The sequence below is a fragment of the Chanodichthys erythropterus genome, chromosome 17 (assembly GCF_024489055.1).
Source record: "Chanodichthys erythropterus isolate Z2021 chromosome 17, ASM2448905v1, whole genome shotgun sequence".
Classification (NCBI taxonomy): Eukaryota; Metazoa; Chordata; class Actinopteri; order Cypriniformes; family Xenocyprididae; genus Chanodichthys; species Chanodichthys erythropterus.
In genome coordinates, this window is record NC_090237.1 from 13,965,018 (window position 1) to 13,992,813 (window position 27,796).

Consider the following 27,796-nt stretch of genomic DNA (forward strand, 5'->3'; position numbering starts at 1 on the left):
GTTCTGCTAAGTTCGTGACGAAATTAGATTTGCTGAAAGGGTATTGGCAAGTGCCATTGACCGCTCGAGCTGCGGAAATTTCAGTTTTCGTTACTCCGGATAACTTCCTACAGTACCGGGTTATGGCGTTCGGGCTGCGAAATGCTCCCGCCACATTTCAGCGCCTCGTAAACATTGTACTGTCAGGAATTCAGAACTGTAATGCATATTTAGATGATTTAGTTATCTATTCGTCTGATTGGTCTGCGCATTTGACTGTTCTTCGGACAGTTTTTAAAAGGTTAGCTGACGCTTCCTTGACAATTAACTTGGCCAAGTGTGAATTTGGTAAAGCAACGATTACTTACTTGGGCAAAGAAGTAGGTCAAGGTCAAGTCCGTCCTGTTAGTGCCAAAGTATCTGCTATTGCTGACTTTCCCGTTCCAACGACAAGACGAGAGTTACGTCGGTTTTTAGGAATGGCTGGTTACTACAGAAGTTTCTGCCGAAATTTCTCAACTGTAGTACATCCTTTGACCAGTTTGCTAAGCCCATCAAATGCTTTTATTTGGAGTGATGCGTGTCAGCATGCTTTTGACAGTGCAAAGTTGTTGCTGACTAGTGCACCTGTTCTCGCTGCCCCAGATTTTACACGTACTTTTAAATTGGAAGTGGATGCTAGTGCTGTAGGCATGGGAGCTGTTCTTCTCCAGGAAGATGACGTTGGTTTTGAGCATCCAATTTGTTACTTCTCTCGAAAATTCAACCGACATCAGCGAAATTATTCTACCATTGAGAAGGAAGCTTTAGGTTTGATCCTGGCCTTACAGTTTTTTGAGGTTTACGTTGGTTCATCTGTTCTGCCTGTTATTGTGTACACGGATCACAATCCCTTGGTGTTTTTGTGTAGAATGTACAATCACAATCAACGTCTTATGCGTTGGTCGTTGATTGTGCAGAATTATAACTTGATCATAAAGCATAAAAAGGGTTCAGAAAATATCATTGCTGATACTTTATCTAGAGTATGAAGCTGCTTTATGTTAAGTTTTTAAGGGGGGAGAGTGTTACGTACGCTGCGCTATGTAATTGTTTTTTTTCATGTCGCTGCATATATGTGCGTGTCTGTACTCCATTTCAGGTGTGACTTCTGATTGGACGATCCGTCTGTCAATCTGCTGGCGTAAGGGTCTGACGTCAGGGATCGCGCTACCAATCGTGGGTTACGGAGCGGCTTGTGAGCAGCTTAAAACTTCAATGGCGGCAGCTCGAAAACAGACTCTGGGTTGGGGAGATAGGACATTCTCTGTGAGGATGGTTTTCTCGTTCGAGAGACCAGTTTGAGAGACTGATCAGTGTTTGCGACTTTACTGCTGTTATTACCTTGCAGTTGGGTCAGTTTCTCTTGTGTTGGGAGTGCTTATGTTCGTTTGTGCTCGTGTGTTCGATACATGCTTTATCTAGGATGCCGATTGTTTATGACCGCTGTATTCGCGGAACCTTCATCTCATGTTCCGGTTCAAAGCTGACCCGTGAAACCTTCATCTCATATTCTGTTTTAAAGCTATGTAGCCTGGCTGGAGAGGTTGCGAGTCAGGTAAGCAGGTCGCGACCTACATTTACACACGCAGAAGAAATATGTATTAGACACACTAGCCTTAACGAGTGGTGCTATTTCTGTATGTTTTGTTTGGTTAGACAGCGTGGTTTAGTTATAGCGTTTTGAACGTTGAAGATGTTTCTTTCTGCATTTTCTTTTGTTAGTTAGTTTAGCCCTTTAACTTTAGTTAGTTTTGTTTTGTTATACTTAGTTCTTTGATTTAAGCTCCACTCTCTCACTCCTTCCTCTCCTCCAGATCTTTTGCTGTTTGTTTATTCTTGTTACGTTGTATATATTGTAAATATCTACTTTATTATTATTATTATTATTATTATATTACTTCACTTATATTTACTGAAATTAAACCTTAGTAACGAAATTGCTGGTTTGTCTGTCCCTTTTCTTTTTGCCATCCTGTTACTGCCATTATACACACATTGCCACTGTTTTGTTATGTCTGATAATATTCCTAGACAAACTACATCTAATTAACGAGGGACGTAACAGACACCCTCCATCTGCACACACTTAACAGATGTCCATCATCTAATCATACGCAGGTCTGTGAAGCTCGGCTTCAGGGTGGGCTGTCTGGATTATAAAAAGAACAGAAATGAAATCTAAACTAAATCACTGAGACCTTAGATCTGACTCTCCAGCCATGGGCTGTGGGATAAATATTTAGATGTCAGCGAGGGGAAAGGATGCACTGTCTTTTCATCTCTTGGATGTATCATTTCCAGGGAGATCAGACAGCTGCTATGGCAACCTCAGAGCTGACATCATCTTTGAAAGTTTCATTGGGAGGTTAATTAGGCCGTTGTTCAATCCAACATATGTATACAAAAATATATACAGTATACACTGCTAAGATTTTTAATGTTTTAGAAAGAAGTTGCTTGTGCTTGCCAAGGCTGCATTTTATTTGAAAAACAGTAATATTGTGAAATATTATTACTACTAAAAATATCACTTTTCTATTTGAATTAATGTAATTTATTCTTGTGATGGCAAAGCTGAATTTTCAGCATCATTACTCCAGTCTTCAGTGTCACATGATCCTTCAGAAATCATTCTAATATGCTGATTTGCTGCTCAAGAACCATTTATTATTATTATCAAAGCTGAAAACAGTTGTGCTGATAAATATTTGTGTGGAAACCATGATGCATTTTGCCTTTACTGTCATTTAATTGAATGTGTCTTTGCTGAATAAAAGTACTAAAATCTTTGTCTTACGACGTCCAATTAGATTACATGAAGAGGGCGGGGTTTATGACCTATTCTGGGACCAGCCACCTGGGGGCAATCAAAAGGTTTTGGTTTCACTTTTCAGGACTTGTGCGGCACACTTGGTTCAAGTGCAGCTTTTTGGCCCAGACGCAGCTGACATGAGGCGACAACACAGTTGGCTTTTGTCGCTGCTACTTCTTTGACCTCGATTTGTTATGATTCGCCATCTCACCAGAAGATGGTGCCTGCAGCTGAATCATCCATCCATGTATTTTCCAAAAAGATGGTCTAATGTGGGTACAGTGTAACATCAAACAGGTATAAATACATTTCTAATTGATTATAAATTAAGGTTTATACATGCTAGTTTCCATGAAAGTTAATAATAAATCTTTTCATTACTACTGGAGCTGCTAGTTTGCAAAGTAACAAATGATTAATAAACAGCAAGCACAAACTATGCAAAAGCGGCAGCCCTGCGGGTGCACTCAGTGTCCGAAGTCACTCACTCGTTTTCATTCACTCCTTCAGTGGACTATATTAGTGGAGTAATGTAGGGAATAGTGAATGAGGGTATAGGGGCCAATTTCGAACACAGCTCATGCAAGTTACATAAGAAACATAAACCAAGGGATGGTGCAGTTTTTATACAAGTACATGTCTGACATAAGGCTCAAAAATAGAACTAAAAAGCTTGATCTGACCTAGACAAATTAGAAGGCCATTGGGAGCTGGGATGAATACGAGAGGTCTGTGCCAAAATCCCACAGGGCTGCCCCGTACAGCTGTGGGACAGAGTGGACCCCGTGCTGAGGCTCAGGTGTTTCATACAGTTGCCAAGCAAGAGCAAAGGAGCTCAAAGCTAGCAAACAGAAACATGGAGCATTTCGTCATGCGCTCCAGTGGAGAGCTGGAAAAGCTTCAATATATGGTCACATCCAAATCTGAAAGCTCTCTCGCCACAGCAGAGCATCGGGCCTTCATTTAGTGCCATTACTAGAATACCCTCCTGGGATGGGAATTTAAATAACATGAAAGTCCATATTAAATGAACAATACCATTCAAAAGTTTTCTGTCTGTAAGTTTTTATGTTTTTGAAAGAAATTTCAAAGGCTGCATTTATTTGATCAAAAAAGACAGCAAAACATTAATATTCTGAAATATTATTACAATATAAAATAACTGTTTTCTACTTTTTAGAATGTATTTTGTTTCTGAATTTTCGGCAGCCATTATTCCAGTCTTCAGTGTCACATGATCCTTCTAATATGCTGAATTGGTGCTCAAGAAGCATTTCTTCTTATTATCAATGTTGAAAACAGCTGTGCTTCTTAAATCTGCTGTCTGTAAGTTTTGCCTCTTTGTCGCCATCTCTGTTTGAAACCTGCAATGACATTTATACGCGGAATTATTATCTTTTTGTCTGTTGTGCATCGGCAAGGCTCTTCGGCTCGGATTAATCTAATGTTTGCTGTCAGTCACCATACCGGTGTGGATACTGTACTTCAGAATCACAGATTGTAGTCTTGGAAGTATGACCAAAGTAGGAATTTTCACCAGAAAATGTCTGAACAAGTAAGTAACATGTCTGCCACTTTTGTTCTGACCAACTGAGGGAAAAAACATTAGGCCTACAATAAATCGCGCTGCCATTGGTGATTAAATCTAACGATCGCTTAGCTCATATCGCATCAAACCGTGCAAATTACAGTATTGTGGTTATACTTTGTTCTCAAATTGTTAATGTTAACAACATCAGCATTGCGTGACTGTGTGTATTTAGTGTGTATTAGCATTACCTGTAGATTTCAATTTCTGTAGCCACTCCACAGTCCAAAGTCCTTTGCATTTTGAATCTCCAGTTGTCGCTGATGATTGTTATTTGAACCTTTCTGGATTACAATCCGCCATAAAAATGATGAGTTTAACTATTCCAGCTGCTGTGAGAAAAGGCTATAAATGATCCGCTAACAGCAGCATCCTATATGCATAGTCTAGCTGGGACTCCTTCCTTTCTGTTTACAGATGTGACGTAATTTCCCTCGGAAACCAACCAGTATAATTTTGTTATAAAACATTATAACAACCGTACTGTTGTGAATCGGGCTAAGGTAAGGAGATAGTTTTGAACACTGGCTGGTTATGTGCTTGCTCAAAAATTGATTTTGGATCATTTTTAACCAAAAAAAGTTACGGACTGCAGCTTTAATATTTTGTGTATTTGTATTAGTGATAATTTTTGTTCAGGATTTCTATTCTATTTGATGAATACAGCACATATTTGAAATATAAATATTTTGTATTATTGTATTTACTTGTATTATTATCAGTAGTATCAGTTGTAGTAGTAAAATTAGTATAAGTATATATTTTATCAGTATTATATAAGCATTATTTTTATTCACGAATACTGTTCACCTATTTGTTTGGTTCAGCATCTGTTCTGATCTGTGTATAACACAAGGACGCTTCACTTGACTGGAGAACTGGGATGGTTGACTCATGGTAGATGATGAGTCACTGTGAATCCATATCATCATTTGCGTCATTGACCGAAACCATTAGTTTGACCTGATCATGTGGATTGTTTTAAGACTGTAGACGTTTTAAGAGTCTTGAAGTTTAAAGTGTGGTTTAAATGGCCATTAGCTCAGTTTAGAAATAAAACTGGTCAATTCTGAGAGGAAATCTCCAATCCAACTTTAGAATATAAAGTAATTTCATTGCTAAGGGACATTGCCCCCAGAGCAACCTGTGGTAAAAGGTGTCCTTTTGACCTTCTGGCTACCAGCTCTGACTTTAACCACCAAACCTCACCACCCTCATAATGCACACAACGAATAGCTTTTATTCCACATCATGATGTCTCTTTACACATTGCCGTTTCATGACTTGTGTCAGTGCTGCAATGCACCTCAACATACACCACACAGATTGTCTCGACAGTAATTATTTGAAAGGTCAGCGGCAAGCAGGGTCAAAGTTGACTACATTGGGGAACACAGACGCAATCAGATGAAGAGACTTTTACAGGAGTTGAGAAACACATTAATGCAAGGATCCTAAATCTTTTGTTTTGCTCCCAGAGACACATGCTGCCTGTTGATGATAAACCATAGGAACGAGCTAGGAAGATGAATGAATCTTATTAAATGCTTGACATGTTTATGACTCTGCTGAAAGGACAGGTTAGGACACCCAGAGGGAGGCATAATATTGTCACAGTGCTTTGCAGTTATACAAACAAAACAAAGTATAAAACTAACAGACCATTTTTCATTTTTACACACCACATATGCTAGCTTATAGACAATACAATTGAGAAATTAAATGTATTTCTGTGGTCGTGAAAGGGTGGGCACAATTAGCAGACTGGTGCCACTAAGACCTCAAATGAAGGGTACTAGTTTGCTTGTGTAATCTATTAATTTACGCTTGCACTTGTGAATGCATTATGGGTAAAATTGTACCAAATGTCACTTAGGGCTCTCATGTGTATTACTACTGTTGAAGCGCTGTTCAAACTGCTAGTACATACCAAAAAACAAACAAAACAAAAGTCCTAGGACTGCGGTCCCGAACTGTAGCCTCCGGTATTGCAGGAATACCCTACACAAACTTTTGAACGGTATTGTAAATATGTCATATACATAACATAAAACATGTTAATCTTTTGTTGAATCCTAAGCAACTATTAGTCATGATCTGGTGACGTGTTTCGTATTAAGCTGTTGCTATCCGTATAACCCATGAAATTCAAGTCATTAGATGTCACAGATTTCTGCATCCTGTCACATTATCCATAATACATTACTGCAAGACATTCACAACATGCACACATTTAAACAAAACAGCCTTCACTCTTCACACTGTTGGAGCCGCACAACTGTCACACTGAGCTGTGTTTTAATCTGTCAGGAGATACCAGCACTTGCAAAGACTGAATCAGGACAGAACGGTACAGGAAACTTCTCCTTCCTCTAACTATGACACACACTATTTAGTTAGTTACTAGACATTCAGCAACACACAGTAGACCAATCACAGTCTCCCTGGAGCAAACCTGAGGTTAAATGCTTTGCTCAAGGGCAAAACAGTAATAGGTTTTCTCTCAAGTACACATGTTGCCTCTGTTGCCTCTGCCTCCAAACCTGGGACTAAAGTATTCCATGTGTAGAAAATGGTCATATTAGTACCATGAGCTTATTCAAGCTTAAAAATGGCTGTACAAATATTTTAAATGCTTACCTTACACTGTAAAAAATGACTGTAAATTTAACGGTAAATTTAACAGCTACAATTGATTAAGAGTAAGATTCTTTACTATATATATTGAAAAACTGTAGTAAGTAAATATTGTTATAATATATATATATATATATATATATATATATATATATATATATATATATATATATTTTTTTTTTTTAATATATATAATACAATATATAATTCTATTTTTTTTTTTTACAGTCAAATGAATTTAGCGTAATTTCACTGTAAATTTGACAGTAAATTTCAAAATTTCTAATTTTTTAAATATTTTTTTTACAGTGTAGAAATATGAACTATTGCCCTAAATTATGTTCACACACAAGACTATTTATTCTCTGATGCAACATTGTCTTAAAGGGAAGGAATCTGGTGAAAGGTGTTCATTCACTGATGCAGACGGACATCAAGGACGTTAGACAGAGCTCCTTTTAGACTAAGTTCTGAGTCTATGAATGTACAATAGGTTTATATGTCCTGCAAGAGACCTTGGTCAGAGGAAACACACTATTTAATTTGATGGAAATGAAACTCTGAGGCATGGCAGCACACTGTACTGCAGTTTGACATACTGACCTAGGTCAAGTCTAATTTTCACAACCCATGCCATGCAAAGTGTTTTGTTTACTGACAATGTTTATTTTCAATCCTTTCTGTGAGCCTTGTTTTCGTTCATGTCAAATAACGTATGGCGTCTACCCCTAACTAAAATCTATAACAGACAATAACAGACATAAAAAGTGGATATTTTGATGCAAATTGCTGCTTAAACAGAAACTGAGTCCAATAAAATGAGGAGGATAAATATGGAGGCAAATTTATAATGATGCCGCTTCACCACTGCATCATGGATTTAAGAACCATAAATACTAAAACAGATGCAAACACACTGACTCATTAACCCTGTCTCATTAGACATGCTTAGTCCACTTTGAGCATTTGTGTTGTATTCTAAATGAAAGCAGCAAAAAATTAAATGTAAAAAAAAAAAATGAAAAACCCAATTTATTAGTTTTTGTAATGCAGTGCTGGCGTCTTGCTCAACATGATTCAATATAAGAGTGTAGGACTGGTGGCTTCTGTAAGCCTTTATATCAAGTTAACATATCAAATATTCATTGGTACAGTGTGGATTGCAGACCATTTGTGGCCTTCCATGACTTCCATTAAAAATAATTTTCACTTACTGAAATAAAGCTGGAATAAAATCAAATACAAGTATTAGATGAAAACGTAAAATTAAAATAAGAAATGCTGCCTTGGAAACAAACTGTACTAAATGAAAATTACCCCATGATTTAATCACTCTCTGTATATGACTTTCTTCTTTCAGACAAATACAGTCAGAGTTTTTTGGGCTTCAAAATCTTATCCTCTATTTACTGCCATTATAAAGCTTGGAAGAGCCAGGACATTATTTAATATAACTCCGATTGTATTTGTGTGAAATAATAAAGTCATATACACCTAGGATGGCTTGAGGGTGAGTAAATCATGAGGTAATTTTCATTTTTGGGTGAACTAACCCTTTAATACATAAATAAGGCTGGTCAAGTCAGTTCATAAAGCTGTCAAATGTCTGGAAACTGCAAGTATCATTTCAAGGAGCTGTCGTCATTCTGTGGTGTGAAAGATAATTAGCATCCAGTACAATTACAGTAAAAGGGTTATATTATGCAAGTGTGTGAGAGCAGGAACGATGACCGTTCCCCCAACTACTTTTTCCAGGGGCATTTCGTGGATCCTTAGGGGATTGGACTATGCTCCTTAGGCCATGTAGCTAAGCTGCCTCTTCACACTATAATCCCATTACCAGCCCAAGCTGTCTTTACGGGGAAGAAGACAGGCCGATTCTGGCCTTAACGAACAACATTTCTTAATCTGTGACTTTTCAATTCTCTGTACAATTGCATTAGACATTGCTATTAATTCAGAGTGGGTGGAAACCCCCTTTCACATGCTACATGGAGGATTTAAGCAGATCTACTCTTGGTTATCTAGGTTACCAGCCAACATTTTAAAATAAGACATATTATCTGGAACTATTACAATAGAAATGCAATATTTAAATGGATCAGGAAGAGGAAAGCACATAAGATGTTAAGTCTGAGGCAAGCTTCCTGTCAACTGAACTGCCATCTGTACTGAAATTAATGGAAATTTGTCACACCAGCTATGATGGATAGATGTCCTCAAGGAAATCATTTAAAAGGGCTATGGATCCTTTGCCCTATTTTTTGGACAGGAACCCTATTTTATATACCTGATGGTCATTTTTTATTTTAATTGAAAAAAAGAATAACACACTTCCCCTCTGACAACCAAATTCCTCACAGGCCTATATGCGGGGGTCTGATGAGGCAACATGTTCCCCTAAATAATTGATCACACCATCAGTTCGCTTTAACTTCCACAATGTTTTCTCAGTGCATGAGAGACGTACTAGCTTGAGCTAGTTATTTGCATGAGACATGTTCACCTTAACTAAACAATGACACATTTGAGCTACTGTCAGTAAGGGAAAAGTGGGGTTTTGCTATAATTTAATGCCCTTGTGAGCATTTACTGAAGTCACACATTTTCCAAAACATATTCCTAATGGCTCTTTCCATCATGCTTCTCTATTTGACAGTAACAGTCTGCTGCTCAGAAATAATAGATGCTCACCAAAATACTACTTCTTTTGCCACAAAGATAGTCCATGTTAAGACTATGAGGGAAGCCTGAGGAGAAATGCATTTCAATCTTAAAATGACACTCACTTAAGGATGGAAATCACGAAGAATTTAGCTATTCTGTTTCAGATTCCTGAACGATTCTTTTTAGAGTTTTCTTTGAGGAATAAACAAAAACTTTTTACACAAAAGAACAGATATAATGTATTCCATAATGATTTTGTATTATATAAAATAAATTGTACTACACAACTCTGGGGCATGCCTGTGAAAAAAAAGTCTACATCTTACCACTGCAAAAATGGCACACTTGATGGTATATGGATGTCTCACATTATCTAACTGAATGATAATAAACACCATAATCAATATTAAAGGGGTACTTCACCACTGGCTGTCTATGCAGTAGAAAGGTGAAAAAAAATTGAAATCAGTGCTACATGTAACCTGACTAGAGAAAACAGACTTCCTAGCCTTTTGCCAAATAGGTAGGAAAACCTCAACACCAATAATGCACTGGGCATGTGCCATCCATGGTCCGCTATGGATATGCTTACCAGAGTCATGGATATGCTTACCGCATAGTCTTGCATAACCAGACATTTAGACTGACGGCAGAAGGTCTGGACTCTACTGCAGTTTTTATTGACCAAAGACCACCCAAGAGGACCTTTGACTGACATGTCACGCAACCAATCACAGTTCGCTTTGTTCCACGTCATGTTTAGGGGCGTGAAAATGTAAAGTCAATGTCCCTACAATACCAGACCGGCATGCATCTAATCAATTATTCATTCAAGAATATTACTGGAAAAATGGAGCCGCAAACTTTTGAAAATCCAGTGTTAAGTTAACCCTGGTAAGTTCTCATTGTCACAGTTGTAAACACCACAGCATTATTCTTCCACGAGGGGGGTTTGGCGTCACAGCATTTGATTCCAGGCGGACGATTAAAGAACGTGACATGCACGTCTCCTGGACATCCTGTAGAATTCAACCAACCAGATGACGACTTTGTAAATCCTGAAGTGTTTCCAGTTAAGTGTGCCAGATGCATCAGACATTCAGCCAAGGGTCCATGGGTGTGATGTCTGAGGCTAAGTCTAAATACCACCATGCTTTAGTAGGAAATACTTCTTAGCAAACTTTTAGTTATAATGATGTCGACTTGTATTGTTCCAGGGGGCACTAATGTTTAGCGGGAGTGAGTTACTTTCGGTTTCCAGAGGAGGATCCAGCGCGTTGTAGGTAGTGGCTAAAAGATGCAAAGAAACGTAAATAGGCTACAGAGAGAACGCCACAGCGGAAAATCTGACAAACCTCTGTGTAGTCAACATTTCAAACTATGAACACAGTGTTTCATGCCAAACAGAGAAACAGCCATTCTGTCAGTTCAGCCTAAGAAAGCTGTTGCCATAGTGTTCCATTTTTACCATAATGCGGTTTAAAGAGTAGACAAAGTACGATACAATATTCAGTTATAAACCTACCCTTACACTAACTGTTCTGTTAGTAACCCTCTGTTTGTTGATCTGATTGTCTGTGGTAGGGGATACAAAAATTTAGTTTTCACGAAAGCCCTAGAGCTGTTTTGCATCACCTGCCATAATTTTGCTGACAGAAAAACATGAATTTCTCAGTCCAGGCAACAAAGAGCATGAGTAAGTTGGCAAAGTTAAACCTTAACAGAAATTATGAATGTACAAGAGGAAAAGATCCAGGGTACTTCATGTTTATGTGAAAGCTGTTTATATAGGCAAGATAAATGAAATGCACTCTCTAGAAAAAAATAATAATAAATTACTACCCAAGTAGTCTGCTTCTCATTTGTAAAGCACAATAGAGAACCACTCTTTACCATAACAGAAGCTCTTATCTGCTCCAAACTGCTCTGCTTATGGAACATATTGTAACTATGGAAACTGATGGTGGCTTTTACTGCTCTTTATCAGGCTTTGTTACAAACTTTGACAATCAAATTATTAAGGGCAAATGGTTAATAAACAGCACTGAGCCCAATGTACACAGCACAATTTCCACAGCAGAATGTAGAGCACTCCAAACCTCCACAGACTAGGATGCCGGGCTTATCAGGTCCAAGCAGGTTTCACAGATGCTGCTCTGTGCGTGGAACTGGGACTACATCAATTTAGCAACCAAGCTGGGGAAAATTGAGGCCTGACATAGAAATGAGAAGGTAACACAACTTTGAAGATGACAACAAATTTCCAGCTGGACACATTTGCTATGGTGCCCAAATTAATTTTATTCAGACTGTACTTTTGAGTAGTTTATAACTTTAAGATTTCCTTTATGTATAACAAAATATAAATACACACATACAACATACATGCATACATACATACTGTATACAAATGCATCTGTTTGGGATCAGTAAGAATTTTTAAGGTTTTTGAAAGAAGTCTCTTATGTTCATAAAGACTCCAAACTTTTGAACTTTTGAATTATCTCAAGCTTTACTCACCCTCAAGCCATCCTAAGTGTATATGCCTTTCTTCTTTCTGATGAACACAATCAGAGTTATATTAATAAATATCCTGACACGTCCAAGCTTTATAATGGCAGCGAATGGTGGCAACGAGTTTGAACCCCCACAGGGGGCCTTCTGAAGTGAAACGATGCATTTGTGTAAGTAAAATATCCATATTTAACAAGTTATAAAGTAAAATATCTAGCTTCCGCCAGACTGCATTCCATATTCAACGTACGAAAAAAACATAACTGACGCAAGCGCTTTGAACCGCAAGAGGCGTTACACTTTCTACGTAAGTTGAATACAGAAGGTGGTCTGGTGGAAGCTAGATATTTTACTTTATAACTTGTTTAATATAGATATTTTTACACAAACTTACACAAACACATCACTTCTCTTCAGAAGGAAGATATTTAGAAGAATGTTTGTAACCAAGCAGATCTCGCCACCCATTGACTGCCATAGTATTTTTTTCTTACTATGGTAGTCAATGGGGGGGGCGAGATTTGCTTGGTTACAAACATTCTTCCAAATATCTTCCTTTGTGTTCAGCAGAACAAAGAAATTTATACAGATTTGGAACAACTTGAAGGGGAGTAAATGATGACAGAATTTTCATTTTTTGGGTGAACTATCCCTTTAACCCACCGGAGCTGTGTGGAGTATGTTTATGATGGATGGATGCACTTTCTTGAGCTTCAAACTCATTACCCCCATTCACTGCCATTATAAAGCTTGGATATTTTTCTAATATAACTCTGATTGTGTTCATTAGAAAGAAGAAAGTCATATACACCTAGGATGGCTTGAAGGTGAGTAAATCTTGAGGTAAGTGAACTAATCGTTTAACTGCTATTTAGTGGATCCAAAATTAAGTCATTGCTGTGATTCATGCTGCAGGTGCTGACTGCTGCCCCACACAGATGACTGGGAGCTCAGCCCCATCATGGCTGATTATTTTCTCTAATTACTTTTGCAGGTGATGGGTGCACAGCATGGCCAACCTCTCCCACCTCAGATATTATCTCACATGGCCATTCCTCATCCTTGGGCACATCAGAGTAATTGCTACTACTGCCAGAGAGATGCTGTAATAAAAAGCCCTCATAGATAAGAGTTAAACACATGCGGCCCCCCTCGCAAGTTGTCACGTAGAGTCACTGCGATGAAGGACGGGCGGATGGATGTGGATCAGCTGCACAGATGTAGCGGGAGGGCAGGGGGAGGTTTAATAAGAGCTCAGGAGAGATGGGGGAAAGATGTTATGCTCCACCATGATAAGAGAGAAGAGAACGGACGTCTCTGTGGCAGTCCATGGCAGATCAGGGAGAGTGAGAGCAGGGGGGGAAAGGCAGATGAAAGCTTAAAACAATCAGCGGCGTTAATCTGCAAGGTGTAACAGCTGCTCCTGGTGTATTCTGAGGTGGCTGGCCCGGATCGGATCCTTTAGGCCCTTATTAGCCTCGCTCGACCAGGTCTAGCATGCCTAAATCCAGGTCACACCTCCTAAAAAAAACAAGATTCCTGCCGTTCCCCTCGGACTATCAGGGTAATGAGGATTACGTGCCTCTAGGACCAATCTTGCCTCTAAACCATCTTTTTGGGATTATAATGAACAGCACTGACTAAAATCAATATATTTTACTATGTTACTTACAGTTTCACTACATTAGCCCTACAAAGCACAGGCTACAAAATAACATATAGTATCATGTTATATTGTAGCGCTTAGATGAAGAGACTCTTTTAATTTTTCTGGAGTTGGGTAAACTCAAAGACTACAGATATAGAAAGATGGTTCACTCCTATTACTTATGAATAGGAGAAACTGCAACGCGCAATATGGCGGAATACATCCCACCTTCTAAAGTAAAAGAGGCAATTGCTGATTGGTTAATTCATTGCTTCACTGCAGCTACCATTAGAAGCTTTGGTTCCCATAGAAACCTGAGATTCGTGCTTAGGACTGCACATGCGCATTGGCTCATCTAGCCTGAAAAAAAGCTTTTTAACACCATTTGAGCATAAGAAAAAATTATGGGATGGTTCATGTCAGATTTTGTCGCTCATTTCAAATACGTTAATTGTGAGTTTGGCAAGCAGTTTTTGAGATTCCAGGATTCCCCCATTCAAATAGATAGCACTTGGTCTTGTATACCCGAAATAGCTGCTCAGAGGTCTTGCAAATATGGCCGCCGAGTGAACAGACTTTAATTGAAAGGGATTTTGGTAAACTTCCATAGTGGTGAATGGAAATTAACCACTACAACCAATATAATTTTTACATTCCAATTTGCTCCAATAGCAAAAGAAAGCAATCCATGATAGCATTTCTATGACTCATGCAGCAACATTAGTTTTGTCTAATTTAATGCCAATGTAATAGAGTATAGTGTTATAAATTAAGAAAATATAAAAACATTGCTAAATTTACAATGTTAGTAACTGTGGAAACGTATCATCACAGTCTGTGAAAAGGGTCCATATAGCCCTTGACAGCTGATTTAACAGCCAGGAATCCGTCCATCCTAATGAAAGGATAAGCTTATCTGTGTCTAATCCAACTGAAATAGCTATTTCTCCTCAATAATCCCCATAAAACATACTATGAGCATACAATGATGCTATAGAAGTGACTATGGCATATATTGTGAAGCATTGGAGTGTATGGTCAGCTAGTTTGCAGTTTCCCAGGTGTCTCTGAAGCCCACACAGGCACACAGTAGTGTGCCCAGAGGAGCCATGGCCTCATTTAGATGGCTGAGATCCTCATTACTGTATCCACTTTCCCAACTTACACCTGCTGTAAAACAGCGCGACCCTCGCCTACACTTCGGAAAGCGACACAACGGCACCTTTGAACACGCAGCAGACTCTCGAGGGAAAATGCAACTATGATGCCATGTTGATCCGCTGTTGAAACTGTATGCAAGTTTATAAACAGATTGCAATTATAATTATTTGAAAATCATGTTGAGAAAACTGTATGACAGAGGCGTCAGTCTTTTTGCTGCACTACTTCCCGCAGGTGGCAGAGAGAGGGGGAGGGCAACAGGGCTGCAGGTGTGATATGGCAGCACGTACAAGAGATGCTGTGTCTCTTCTAAAGCATTAATTAGAGCTGAATCTGTCTCTTGTCTCAGATCTGTCCGGATATTTCTTGACAGTTGAATGTGAGCATAATGGTTGTCAGCCATATAGTTTCCTGGTAAATCCTGGAGTTAATAAGGACTGCAAATACAGAGTAAAAGACACCGTAGCGTAAGTAACATTTGAAGCAAAAACAGCAGGCCATATAGCGAATTCAAAATATATGTGAATAGGACTGTCATCCAATAGAGTTTTTGCAATATAGTTTATCATATTTATATTTGCACAGTAATTGGGAAGGAACTTTTCATGTGTTCCTTTTTATGTAAAGCAATGGATAAACACAGAGTAATGCAAAAATACATGTTGAGATGTGTTCTGCAATGACATGAAATGTTATTAGGCACCACGCAAAGCAGAGCAATAGCGCAACATACAGAATTGAAATGCCATCCGGGTTGTGGCTCATCCAATCACAATTTAGAGTCAGAATTATTTTTTTATAATATTAGCTTTACCATTTTAAATGAGTCATAAATTGAGAAATCAAATTCTCCTTGATCTTTTAACATGCAAGAGGTCATTGTACTATAAAAACATTCTATAAAAGTTTCAGAACTCAAAACAACTTTTATTGAAACCAAGCTCCAAAAACGACTTGTCACACTTTGTCACATTATGATGTACTGTAATAGTGCAACGAAAGACCCCCTCTGCAGAATCAGATTAATGCCTACATCTACATAATCTAATCTTTGGCCTCGCCCACTGATGCATTAGTGAGAAGGAGAAAATAGAGATACAGGATCACTGGACTAAAAGTAACATTTCCTTCCAAAGGATCCTAAAAGTGGTTATTAATTTTTTAATTATGTGAATGTCGCAGTAGAGCAATGTTCTTTGTCTCAAAATTGTTTATTGCTGTCAGTAAATCAAGCCAGTGACTAAATGGTCAACTTCACAGCATGATTAGTAGCATGAAAATAATGTTATTTAAATAGCGATTAAATTAAATATACATTAGAAAGCGATCAAAGAACCCTCTCTTTATATTCACTGGATCTGTCAATCACACAGAGCAAGTTTATCAGTGGCTGAGTTCTGGACTCTTGCCAAAACTCCTGTTATAATCAACGATGCTGTCTACACTGCACAATATATCTCTTATTTACATCGTGTTTGTACTGTTAGTTATGATGAAAGCATTTGTGAGTGTAGAAATTGAGTTCATGCACTCAGCAGACATGTCTGTAATCAACTACAATGCTGCAACCTTTCATTCAATGGTAGTAGATCTAAATATAATGCTATAATCTACACTTTTCACCCTTAGTTAAAGGTGCCATCGAACGTTTTTTTACAAGATGTAATATAAGTCTAAGGTGTCCCCTGAATGTGTATGTGAAGTTGCAGCTCAAAATACCCCATAGATTTTTTTTTAATAAATTTTTTAACTGCCTATTTTGAGGCATAATTAGAAATGCGCCGATTCATGCTGCAGCCCCTTTAAATCGTGCGCTCTCTGTCCCCCCAGAGCTCTCGACTCTATCACTGCATAAACAAAGTTCAAACAGCTAATATAACTCTCAAAATGGATCTTTACAAAGTGTTCGTCATGCAGCATGTCTAATCGCGTAAGTACAGTGTTTATTTGGATGTTTACATTTGATTCTGAATGAATTTGAGGCTCTGATCCGTGGCTAACGGGCTAATGCTACACTGTTGGAGAGATTTATAAAGAATGAAGTTGTGTTTATGAATTATACAGACTGCAAGTGTTTAAAAATGAAAATAGCGACGCCCTTGTCTCTGTGAATACAGTAAGAAACGATGGTAACTTTAACCACATTTAACAGTATATTAGCAACATGCTAACGAAACATTTAGAAAGACAATTTACAAATATCACTAAAAATGTCATGTAATCATGGATCATGTCAGTTATTATTGCTCCATCTGCCATTTTTCGCTGTTGTCCTTGCTTGCTTACCTAGTCTGATGATTCAGCTGTGCAGATCCAGACGTTAATACTGGCTGCCCTTGTGTAATGCCTTTCATAATGTCTTGAACATGGGCTGGCATATGCAAATATTGGGGGCGTACACCCCGACTGTTACGTAACAGTCTGTGTTATGTTGAGATTCGCCTGTTCTTCAGAGGTCTTTTAAACAAATGAGATTTATATAAGAAGGAGGAAACAATGGAGTTTGAGACACACTGTATGTAATTTCCATGTACTGAAATCTTGTTATTCAACTATGCCGAGGTAAATTCAATTTTCAATTCGATGGCACCTTTAATCTCGACAGCTGTAATAGTAAAAACATAGAAAAGATTTCGAGAGAGTTCCACATGTAATACTTACTTCATATACAATGATGTTAGCCAATCACAGCAGTAGGCATTTACACGGAAGTAGGGATGTGAAAGTGAGGAAATTTTCCCACCGGTTAATCGACGTGTATCAACACTGGTAATACCGGTATCACCGGGGTGGAGCAGGGCGGATCTTTTACATTTGCTTTGCTCCACCCCAGTGGACACACACCATTATGAATGCCCGTGCGGCGGTGTGCATTTTAATTTCGCTTTAGAATTAGCGCCAGTTTGGGTGCGGCAATTGCTTGAATGGTGGGTTCATTATTATCTTTCACGAAAAACACAACAACAAAACAGCACAATGACAAACTTGCTCAAATAGGCTCTTTTACATTTCACCTTGAAACCAAATCTTCTGCCATCATCTTGTCAGTCAAGAGTGAGGCAAAATGGGTGAAGTGAGGTGAAATCTGACTCCTGCTGATCTGTGCTGAGCATCATGTTCGGCTCACGCTGAATTGAGCGACGCATTCAGTTTTTAATTGAAGTGTCTGTTCTCTAACTGAACTAAATGATTTTTATTACTGTAAAAAAATTGAAACGACGGTGGGGGCGATGCCACGGATGAACATTGGTAATGCGGCTGAACACGGGTAACACCGTTAATGCCGACTATCGCAGCAAGCCTACACTGAAGTCTCACAGCAGACACGCCCCTTCCAACAGAGCTTTCAAATCAGAGGGCTAAAATCAGAGTAGAAAATGGTCTTTTATTTTTAAATTATGAAAATTTTGATGTAAAAAAAACAAATATTATGAGTGCACCTCAGGAAACATTATAAAAGAATTTTAAAAATTGCCCCTTTAAATCTTTAAGCTCAAATGTTACATAATGTGAAGCTGATCTTGCAGTGTCAGACTTTAATTTATTTGTTATAAATAATCTTATGTTTTAGTTTGCTTTCCTCCAACCTCCAAGTAAAAAAAAAAAAAAGAGAAAATAATGAATATGTTTCATTTGTAAAGTATTTAATTCACTAGATCCAAAAATAAGCATTGCCACAAGGTTACTTAAATTTTACATTTTTCAACCAAATTATACAGTGATATATATATATATATTGTTCTTGTTATACTTGTTTACCATCACGTAAGATCTTCACCCAAGCGCCCACTCCTGTCTTATAATGATATGTATCAGTACAAATCAAAAGATTGATTCCAACAATAGATTGGTGGCAGGGTTAGTGAATTGAAACATGGATTTTTTTTTTTTTTTTGCCATTATTGAATGTTCTTTGCTGTGCAGGGGGCAAACATAATTGCCTCTGGTAGGTGAGCATTACTGTTTCTAATGATCTCTGTTGTGAAGGCCCAGTGATCCGCACTCAATTACAGCCATTGATTATCCACCTCCGGCTTTTCAGAGGATGAAACAGTTTGTTTAAACATCCTGCAATTTGCTACAGGTGGTTTCATGCTTAGAGAAACCAAATATTTTAACCTATTTTTGATAGCTAAGGATGACAATTCTGGAGAGTATTAAAGGGTTAGTTCACCCAAAAATGAAAATTATGTCATTAATGACTCAGTCGTGAACGCGGATTGACAACAGACCCGGAAGAGAATACAATGCTGAATAAAGTCGTAGTTTTTGTTATTTTTGGACCAAAATGTATTTTCGATGCTTCAACAAATTCTAACTAACCCACTGATGTCACATGGACTACTTTGATGATGTTTTTATAACCTTTCTGGACATGGACAGTCTACCGTACATACATTTTCAATGGAGGGACAGAAAGTTCTCGGACTAAATCTAAATATATTTAACTGTGTTCTGAAGATGAACGGAGGTCTTACGGGTTTGGAACGACATGAGGTTGAGTCATTAATGACATAATTTTCATTTTTGGGTGAACTAACCCTTTAAATCTCAGACTTATTTCAAATGATCTTTTCTAAATATTAACAAAATTGACCTACATTCTAGGAAAGGATATAAGCTATTTGCACAAAGGTTGTATAATCACAAGTTGATGTTACCCATGGAACTAGAGAGCCACACTGACTTGATCAAGGGACTTAAGCCATCTCCTGTGGGGCTTTTCCTTTAAATCGATGTGGAGTGTATTTAAGCTGGTGTGGATTAAAAAAGGCTGGATAAATGGCATATAAATCCTGGGCATTTTCATTTTCATAAAATTTTAAGATGACAGCAGGCACTAATAAGCCAAACTGAAGTTTTATTGTTATTAATAAATAAGGGGTTATGCAACCTTCTGACCACCTTAAAACCTTGAGGTTTGTCAAAACACAAAAACATTTCTTAATCAGGCATAATATTCTACATGCTTCCACAAGGAAGTGTATATGCAGTCAGTGCTGTACTTTTGCAAGGCATACAGTATATGGTTGCAATATTCCTTTTTGGGGTCATCAAGACAGGTCACACAAAACAACTAAAGATTTGCAGGCTGCAGCAATGTCATATGGCAGTTTCCCAATTATATGGCACATTCTCCATATAATGCGATAATGGTGCCTCCCTGGAGGTACAGAAAACACCACCACATCAGCAACTTGCCATGTTGGAAACACAGACCAAAACCCTGACAAAGCAACCAATACCAGTTTAATAAGGCTCCCTACATTTCAAAACATCCAAAAGGTTATGAGGGCATCTGAATGCAATTTTGAGACATTCAACCTTGTCAATGAAACTAGAATTGTGAGTTTGAAAAGGAAAAACTGCAGCACAATGACACAGTTTAATCTCGTCAGCCAGTACTGAGAGTGAATTCGTACCTTGTTCATGCGTGTAAAAACACCAGGGTAATTCAACAGATTACAAGCTCCTCTGACTTGAGGCTTGGTGGAGATTAGTCAGGACAGTGGTCATATCACAGGGCCATAAATCACTGTCACTACTTTCAGGTGTTGGCTACAAATGGTTCTATCATGTCAATCTTCATTTTACCATCTTATTTAATTTCAGGATTTAAGACATTAAGGGTTAATGTGATGACTTCCCATAAGAAATTAATGGCATGGCTTTATACATCTGGATATAATATAAATGTTGGTAATTAGTAATTATCCATTTAAAAAATCTAAAATAATATTTCATAAGTACAAAAATATTATTATATTATATTATATTAAAATATTCTATCAACTTATTTGAAAATTTGCTTGAATGTTAACACATTATAAAATAGTACAATATTAAACAGTTATCTTATTACAAAATAAACAAAACAGAGAAATAAATAAGATTTGAGAGTTCAGTAATGACAGTAACTTACCATTTAACTTTCTAAGTTAGACCAGCAGCATCAACGGACGTAAGCTTTGCCCATTTAGTAGCTATTTATATTGTAGCTATATAGTAAACTGATATTTCTCTTCTCATTTCTCTTACCTGGAAACACCCACAGTAAGGTGAGAAGCAGAAATGTTGGAGGTCTCCACTCCATCAGCCTCTCCATCGCCCCTCATGAAGCGCCCGCTCGCGCGACACCTCATATAGCATCTAGTGACAGTCACTCTCGTGCTCTTCTAATTCTGACCCGGACTGTCTTCTGCCTTCCCTCGGTCGTTAAAATTTATAATTTGTTTGAGTATATCAATTCATTCAACCCCGACAGAAGAACCTGAGTCAAGCTTGTAAATGTCCTCCTCTTCTCTCATACGCGCAGCGGACGGTAGACTACTTGGAGAAGGGCTCTTTGTAAAGCTTCGGTGCTTCCTTCTTTAAAATAAACTCTATGTGGATAGTTAGTCAAGTATTGTCATTCATAACTGAAGTTTTTAGTGGTTCTTGGGCGGTACGAAGCGCGTCTGTGAACTGAGCGCGATTCCACTACCAAGTCTAGATCAGATGTGTGCGTGAAGCCACGCCCCTTTCAGCCTACAGGTGTTACGAGCTCCTGGATCATTCCCTCTCTGCGTTATCCTGAATAGCCTATTAATAAAAAAAAAAAATATTTTACAAAACATATACAGTTAATATTATAATATATATTAGATTATGACTTAATATTGTACTGCAAAAAAAAAAAAAAAAAAAAAAAATAGCATTTTTTGGTTCTGACCGAAATCTGGACGAATGCACGCACACACGGAGAATTTCCATAGACATTATGATTTTTATACTGTACAAACCGTATATTCTATCCCCTAACCCTAACGTTACCCTAGCCCTAAACACGACCCTCACAAAATTTTTTGCATTAAAAAACAAACAAACAAAAAAACATAATTTGGATTGAATTTATAAGATGTTTTCTTCATAGGGACCAAAAGATGTAAAAAATGACAGGCATTACCATCTTTGTGGGGACATTTGGTCCTCACAATGTCGGGTTTACCAGGACCACACAAATGCACACACACACAAAACTACTAAGCTAACAAAACCAAAGTGCAAGCACATTAATAACTCATTCTGCACTAAAGCATTCTAGGACAATTGTGAATGGGTCTAAACCACAATTTCTTTCCTACTGTAGGTTCATTGAACTAGAAAAAAAAACACTGCATTAATCCTCACCTGATCTGCTTGTTGGTTGCAATTGAAAAATCTGAGCATACAGCATCATAATAAAAAAGCTGCACTGGGATTTTTCTATGGTTATTTAACCTATAAGAATAACTTTGAGTGTACATTTCCTTCAGACTGAACTGGTGCAACCAATTACTGTCTGGTGTATGCATTGTGACATGAGTTGATATCAAGCTAATCAGTAGGCTACAGGATAAGGCATATACAGACCCCGGGCAAAGCTCATTCTCACCTTCTCCGATTGTCCGGTTGCCATAGAAACACATCAGAAGTTCATGCATTAGGGCTGCTCAATTATTCGGGACTGGTGAACTCAGGTCTTTGATAGTCTTGTCTGAGCTTTACGTCTAACTTGAACTACAGGTATGCAACATGTCTGGAACAAAGACTGTGATTAATTTAATATGGTCAACTAAGTCTTGGTGGTAGGTCAAACCTGTGGTGTATGCTTCAGTTATTAAATTACAGCCTGCTGTACAAATGAGCTGGATTTTCTGACAGCAATTTTCAAGTGGCATATATTTTGAAATTATGAAATAAATTCCTAAAACATTAACTAGTTCAAGTAACTAAATCTAATCAAGTAACTAAATTGACACATTACTTTAAAATTTACAACAAAATACCTGAGTTACTTTTTGCAAGTTACTTTGTTCTCCCATTGTTTGACTGACAACTCTCCTATTTCCATGTTGAGAGAAATGCAGAGGCGTTGTGTAAACATGATGCTTATTCTAGACTCGTTCTAGACTAAATGTGAGCACACATTTACTCATTTACTTCTCCTGCATCCTATAGAGTACCTCAAGGATGACGTGTTTTTGTAGGCCAACCCGGAAGTTAGCGGTGCACGGGTTTCCTCGACTGAAAGCCTATGCATTTTTCCCATAGACTTTTGGAAAATCACAGAAAATAAGCTCTGTGTTTAACAAAGGGTTATGACACTTACACGTTTTGTCTCTCAAGATAATCTTTACAAGTTAACACAACATTTATACATTTTGAAGCCTAAATATAGTCGTCAGAAATAAAAAGCTAACAGTAGGCTATAAACGGACTACAGCTCACCATGGTCACGGATCAACATCACCACCACCAAACTTCTCACACCGTATTTAAAAAACAACTTTATTTAAAAACATGCTCGCTGATTATGTTCTGCGCTGTGTATGAATACTTATCCACTTTTTCATGAGAAATGCTGTCCAAATGTCCTGTTTGACATGATGACGTCTAAAGTCCCCGCCAGTAGTCCATTTTAGCACTTTGTTAGCAACCGCCATTTTAAACACACAATAAAGGTTTAAAAAATTACAAGCAGGTTATAACTGGTTTGTTTTATGTCATAGATCAAAACGTGAAAGTATTTAGAGGCTTTGTTAACCACAGACCTTATTTAAGGCGATTTAGCAAAAACCCATTCAAAAAACCCATAGACTTTAGGGCGTTGGAACCGTAAGCCCTAAAATGCTAATTCACTTCCGGGTTTTGCCTACAAAAATGCGTCATCCCTGAGGTACTCTATTCTTCTGTAATCCAGAATAGCAGCACAGCTGAAAGACTTTTAGTTTGAATTGCGCCCTCTAATGTACAGGCGTGAATTTGTATTTTCTTCAGGCTAGGCTTAGGGCCCCGATATACTTCAAACGAAATCGAAGAACGAACTGATGTGACGTCATTTCGAATAAAATCAGGCCAAAATGAAGTTCGTTTTGTGAGTTCGAAACGGCTTGCCAAAGCGAGCTTTCAGGAAAAGTTCGCTCCAGCTGCAAAACACCTTCATGCTACCATTGGTCCTTGACGCTGAGGCTCCGCCTTCTTTCATGTGGAACTATTCTCCGTCTCATTTCGTCTGTTGAGTTAGTTAAGGTAAGATATCCACGGTTGTAAACATGAACACACTAGATAGCCGCTTTATAGTACAAAATGAAGTTGTACGTCTGATAAAATGAGGCACTGACACTGTTTTTCATGTTTGATACTGTAAAGCTGCTTGCTTTTAAGCAGTCTATTGAATAAAGTGCTATATAAATAAACGTGACGTGACTGGAGTGCTAATTTGCAGAGCTCGTGCTAAAATACCAATGTTGTTATAATCAGACGCAAAGTGCACAGTACATATTTACATATTCATCTAAACACCGCTCTCAGCATTGTGGGCGGCGTCAGATGTTCGATAACAGAATATCGCTGCTCGCGTATTTCGAACTTCGTTTTAACCCTAAACGAAGAATGAAAAAGAACTTCGTTTGAAGTATATTGGGTCTTTATTCATTTCACTTTTGGTGTGAAAGGGCCTTTACATCTGCCAAAAATAGAACTTCTTGTTGTTATAAAAACAAACAAACAAACAGCCCAGCCCAGATGAGAAAAAGTAACGCAAAAGTAACAACACATTACTTTCCATAAAAAGTAACTAACGCAATTAGTTACTTTTTTAGGGAGTACCACAATATTGTAATGCAGAGTTGTCAGAAGTACCGACTTTGGTACCAATCTGTAATGACATTTTAAAAATTTGACGCTTTGACTGCTTTTGAGCGGATTCATAAACACCTCCGATTAGCATTTGTATTCACGCGCTCCACAGATATGTCTGTGATTGGCCACAATGATCAACGCACTAGAGCGTTTGAAAGCACACAGAATTGTTTGAATCTGAAAGTGTTTTGAAAGCTGGAGCGTTTGAACGTAGGTGTCTATCACCGGACTGGTCCACGATAGACACCTGCTTTTAAACACTCCCCTGTGTATCAAGCGCTCCTCATTGATGACTATTTACAACGTTTTTGAAGCGTTGATCATTGAAGCCAATCACAGACATATGTGATGAGCACGTGAACACAATGGCCAATCAGAGTTGTTTACGAATCCGCTCCACAGCGCTCAAAGCATCACATTTTTAAAATTGGTCATTCTGACAACTCTATTGTAATGCATTGCTTTTAAAAGTAACTTTCCCCAACACTGTTCAAATATGATGTTATATGCATATAAATATAGCCTTATAAATATAGACAAGTAGCAGTCCAGGAAAAATATTTGAGGTGTCTGTGGGCGTCACCAATAAAAACTGAAAATACAGAGTGGCAGCTGCTGTCACCACTGCTACTTCAGAGAGAGGAGCAAAAGTGATCAGATCTTAGGGTTGTTGATTGATGAAGCAGTGACAATATATAAAAAAAACATTTTACAGGCTGTCAATGTTGTGTATGCAACACAGAGGGAGACAGCATAACCTGCACATAATGTGAGTGCAAAACAAAATTTAACAGAAACATATTGCACCATGGCTTTTCTATTCAATTTTATATCCAGTTGGATTTCCAATGCATTGAACATTAAGGCCATGGTTAAGGCCATTACGTGTCAGTCATATTGCAACCTCTTTTAGGGTCCATTTGATGCATTATGTACTCTTTTATATATACAGTATTATTATATAATTGTATGCAGCAATGCTTGTCTTTTTTCTTGTCTGTGGTTGGTTATTGTTAGCCAGTTTCTGTTCTGGCCAAAAACTATATGCTAGTTGAAGCAACAAAACATAAGCTTTCTTCTCACCATGAAGCTAACCATTACAGCTTGAGCTTTAAGTCTACCCATCCTGGCTTGAGTATAGCCACTTTAGAAATAATTTGGTCAAAGCCATTTGCAGATTACAGGTTACTTGAACACAAATGGACTGGAACTGCTTTCTAATGACAAAAGCAAATTCAATATATGTGCCTAAATGATTATAGGCAAATAAGGTTATACATTATTGTCCTGGTGACCAGGTGTTTAGGAATTAGGTTAATAATTTACCTGAAATTTTCACTGAACTGGCTGGTTTGCACTGTTATTAAGCAAATTGCCATTTGTTTCCATCCAGTGGGCACTATAGTTGCATAATGCATTTATGCAGTTAAGACAAGAACGTAATACATGATATGAGAATTTTTTTTTTAATAATACTTAGGATTATATAACATATACAATATTTTGCTTCTATAGAATTTATTTTGGTGGTACTTTTGTTTTAACTGTCTATTTAAAGGTTGACGATTATTTATAGCTTTTAACCAAAAAGAAAAAAAAAAAAAAAAAATGAAGTAATATATTTTATTTAATGTGAACCTTTGCATTTCTAAACAGATAAAATATTTGATGAGTCTTCTCTGCCACCTAGTGGTCAAGAAAGGCTCTCCAAGAATTCAACTTACTGCACAAAATATTTAATTTTCCAAAGAGGAATCTCTTATTAGGAAAGATGGTCATAAGTGCAGTTCACAGAGAGATATTTCTAAAAGACTTAATATAAATGTTTGCAACTGGGATAGGATACTGTGTACAATTTCAATCTGTACATAGCCTTATAATAGTAAATGGTTTTAAATCCGTTTAGACTCTAAGCCAAACATATACAGATTTGCTGACATTTAACCATCCCCATACTAGAACACTCTGTTGATATAAAACTATAGATGTCAGTGGTATTACACAACCATTAATCCAGACACTTCACTCAGTGAGGTTTTGACCCAGTACAGCTCATGCACACAAAAGACATATGGGGCATAAAAGCCTGGAATAGCAACTGACCCTGCTTAAGACAGCAGCTCTCCACACTGCACAATGAGCAAGTCAGTGTCAATAAATACAGCCTACTAATATATTAAAATATCATAATAATAACAACATCAACAATAATAACAATTAATTATTAGTAGCTTATTAATATAATTATAATTATTTATCAATTGTGTAAAGGTTATTAATTATTATTATTATTGTTATTATCGCTATCATTATTATATTTTAATATGTACTATAAAATATAGGCTATTTTACAAAAATATTTACAAAAATAAAAGTTTGGAATCACTAAGAAATGTTTTCAAGAGTCGCCATGTCAGTATTACGGAAGAGGATTAGGGCCAAGCAATAAGCAATTGTTAAATTTCGAGAAAAAAATTATTAAATTTCAAGAAAAAAAGTCCAGATAAAATGTTGAGAAAAAACTTGTGAAATTTCGAGAAAAAAGTCAAGATAAAATGTTCAGAATAAACTTGTTAAATTACGAGAACTCGTTAAATTTCGAGAAAAAAGTCGTTAAATTACGAGGAAAAAAAACTCGTTAAATTTCGAGAAAAAAGTCGAGATAAAATGTCGACAATATAAAGACATTAAATTACGAGAAAAAAGTCGTTAAATTACGAGAACAAATTCGTTAAATTACGAATTTGTTCTCATAATTTAACGACTTTTTTCTCGTAATTTAATGACTTTATATTGTCGACATTTTATCTCGACTTTTTTCTCGAAATTTAACGAGTTTATTCTCAACATTTTATCTTGACTTTTTTCTCGAAATTTAACATTTTTTCTCATAATTTAACGAATTTGTTCTCGTAATTTAATGACTTTATTCTCGTAATTTAATGACTTTATTCTCAACATTTCGACTTTTTTCTCGAAATTTAACATTTTTTTTCTCGAAATTTATGTTAACAACTTTAATCTCCAGATGGTTTTATTTTTTTATTATTGCTTGGCCCTAATCCTCTTCCGTACAGTTTGCATG

The 27,796-nt window shown here is 37.3% G+C and overlaps 1 protein-coding gene across 1 annotated transcript in view; it reads right to left on the bottom strand.

Annotated features, from left to right (window-relative positions):
• The window catches only part of esamb (endothelial cell adhesion molecule b), a 57,291-nt gene extending 36,144 nt beyond the window's left edge, over positions 1-21,147 (bottom strand). The window contains exon 1 of the mRNA XM_067365976.1: positions 21,088-21,147. Coding sequence (XP_067222077.1) covers positions 21,088-21,142 — 55 coding nt within the window. The 5' untranslated portion in view covers positions 21,143-21,147. The remainder of the gene's footprint in view (positions 1-21,087) is intronic.
• Positions 21,148-27,796: the final 6,649 nt, after the last annotated feature.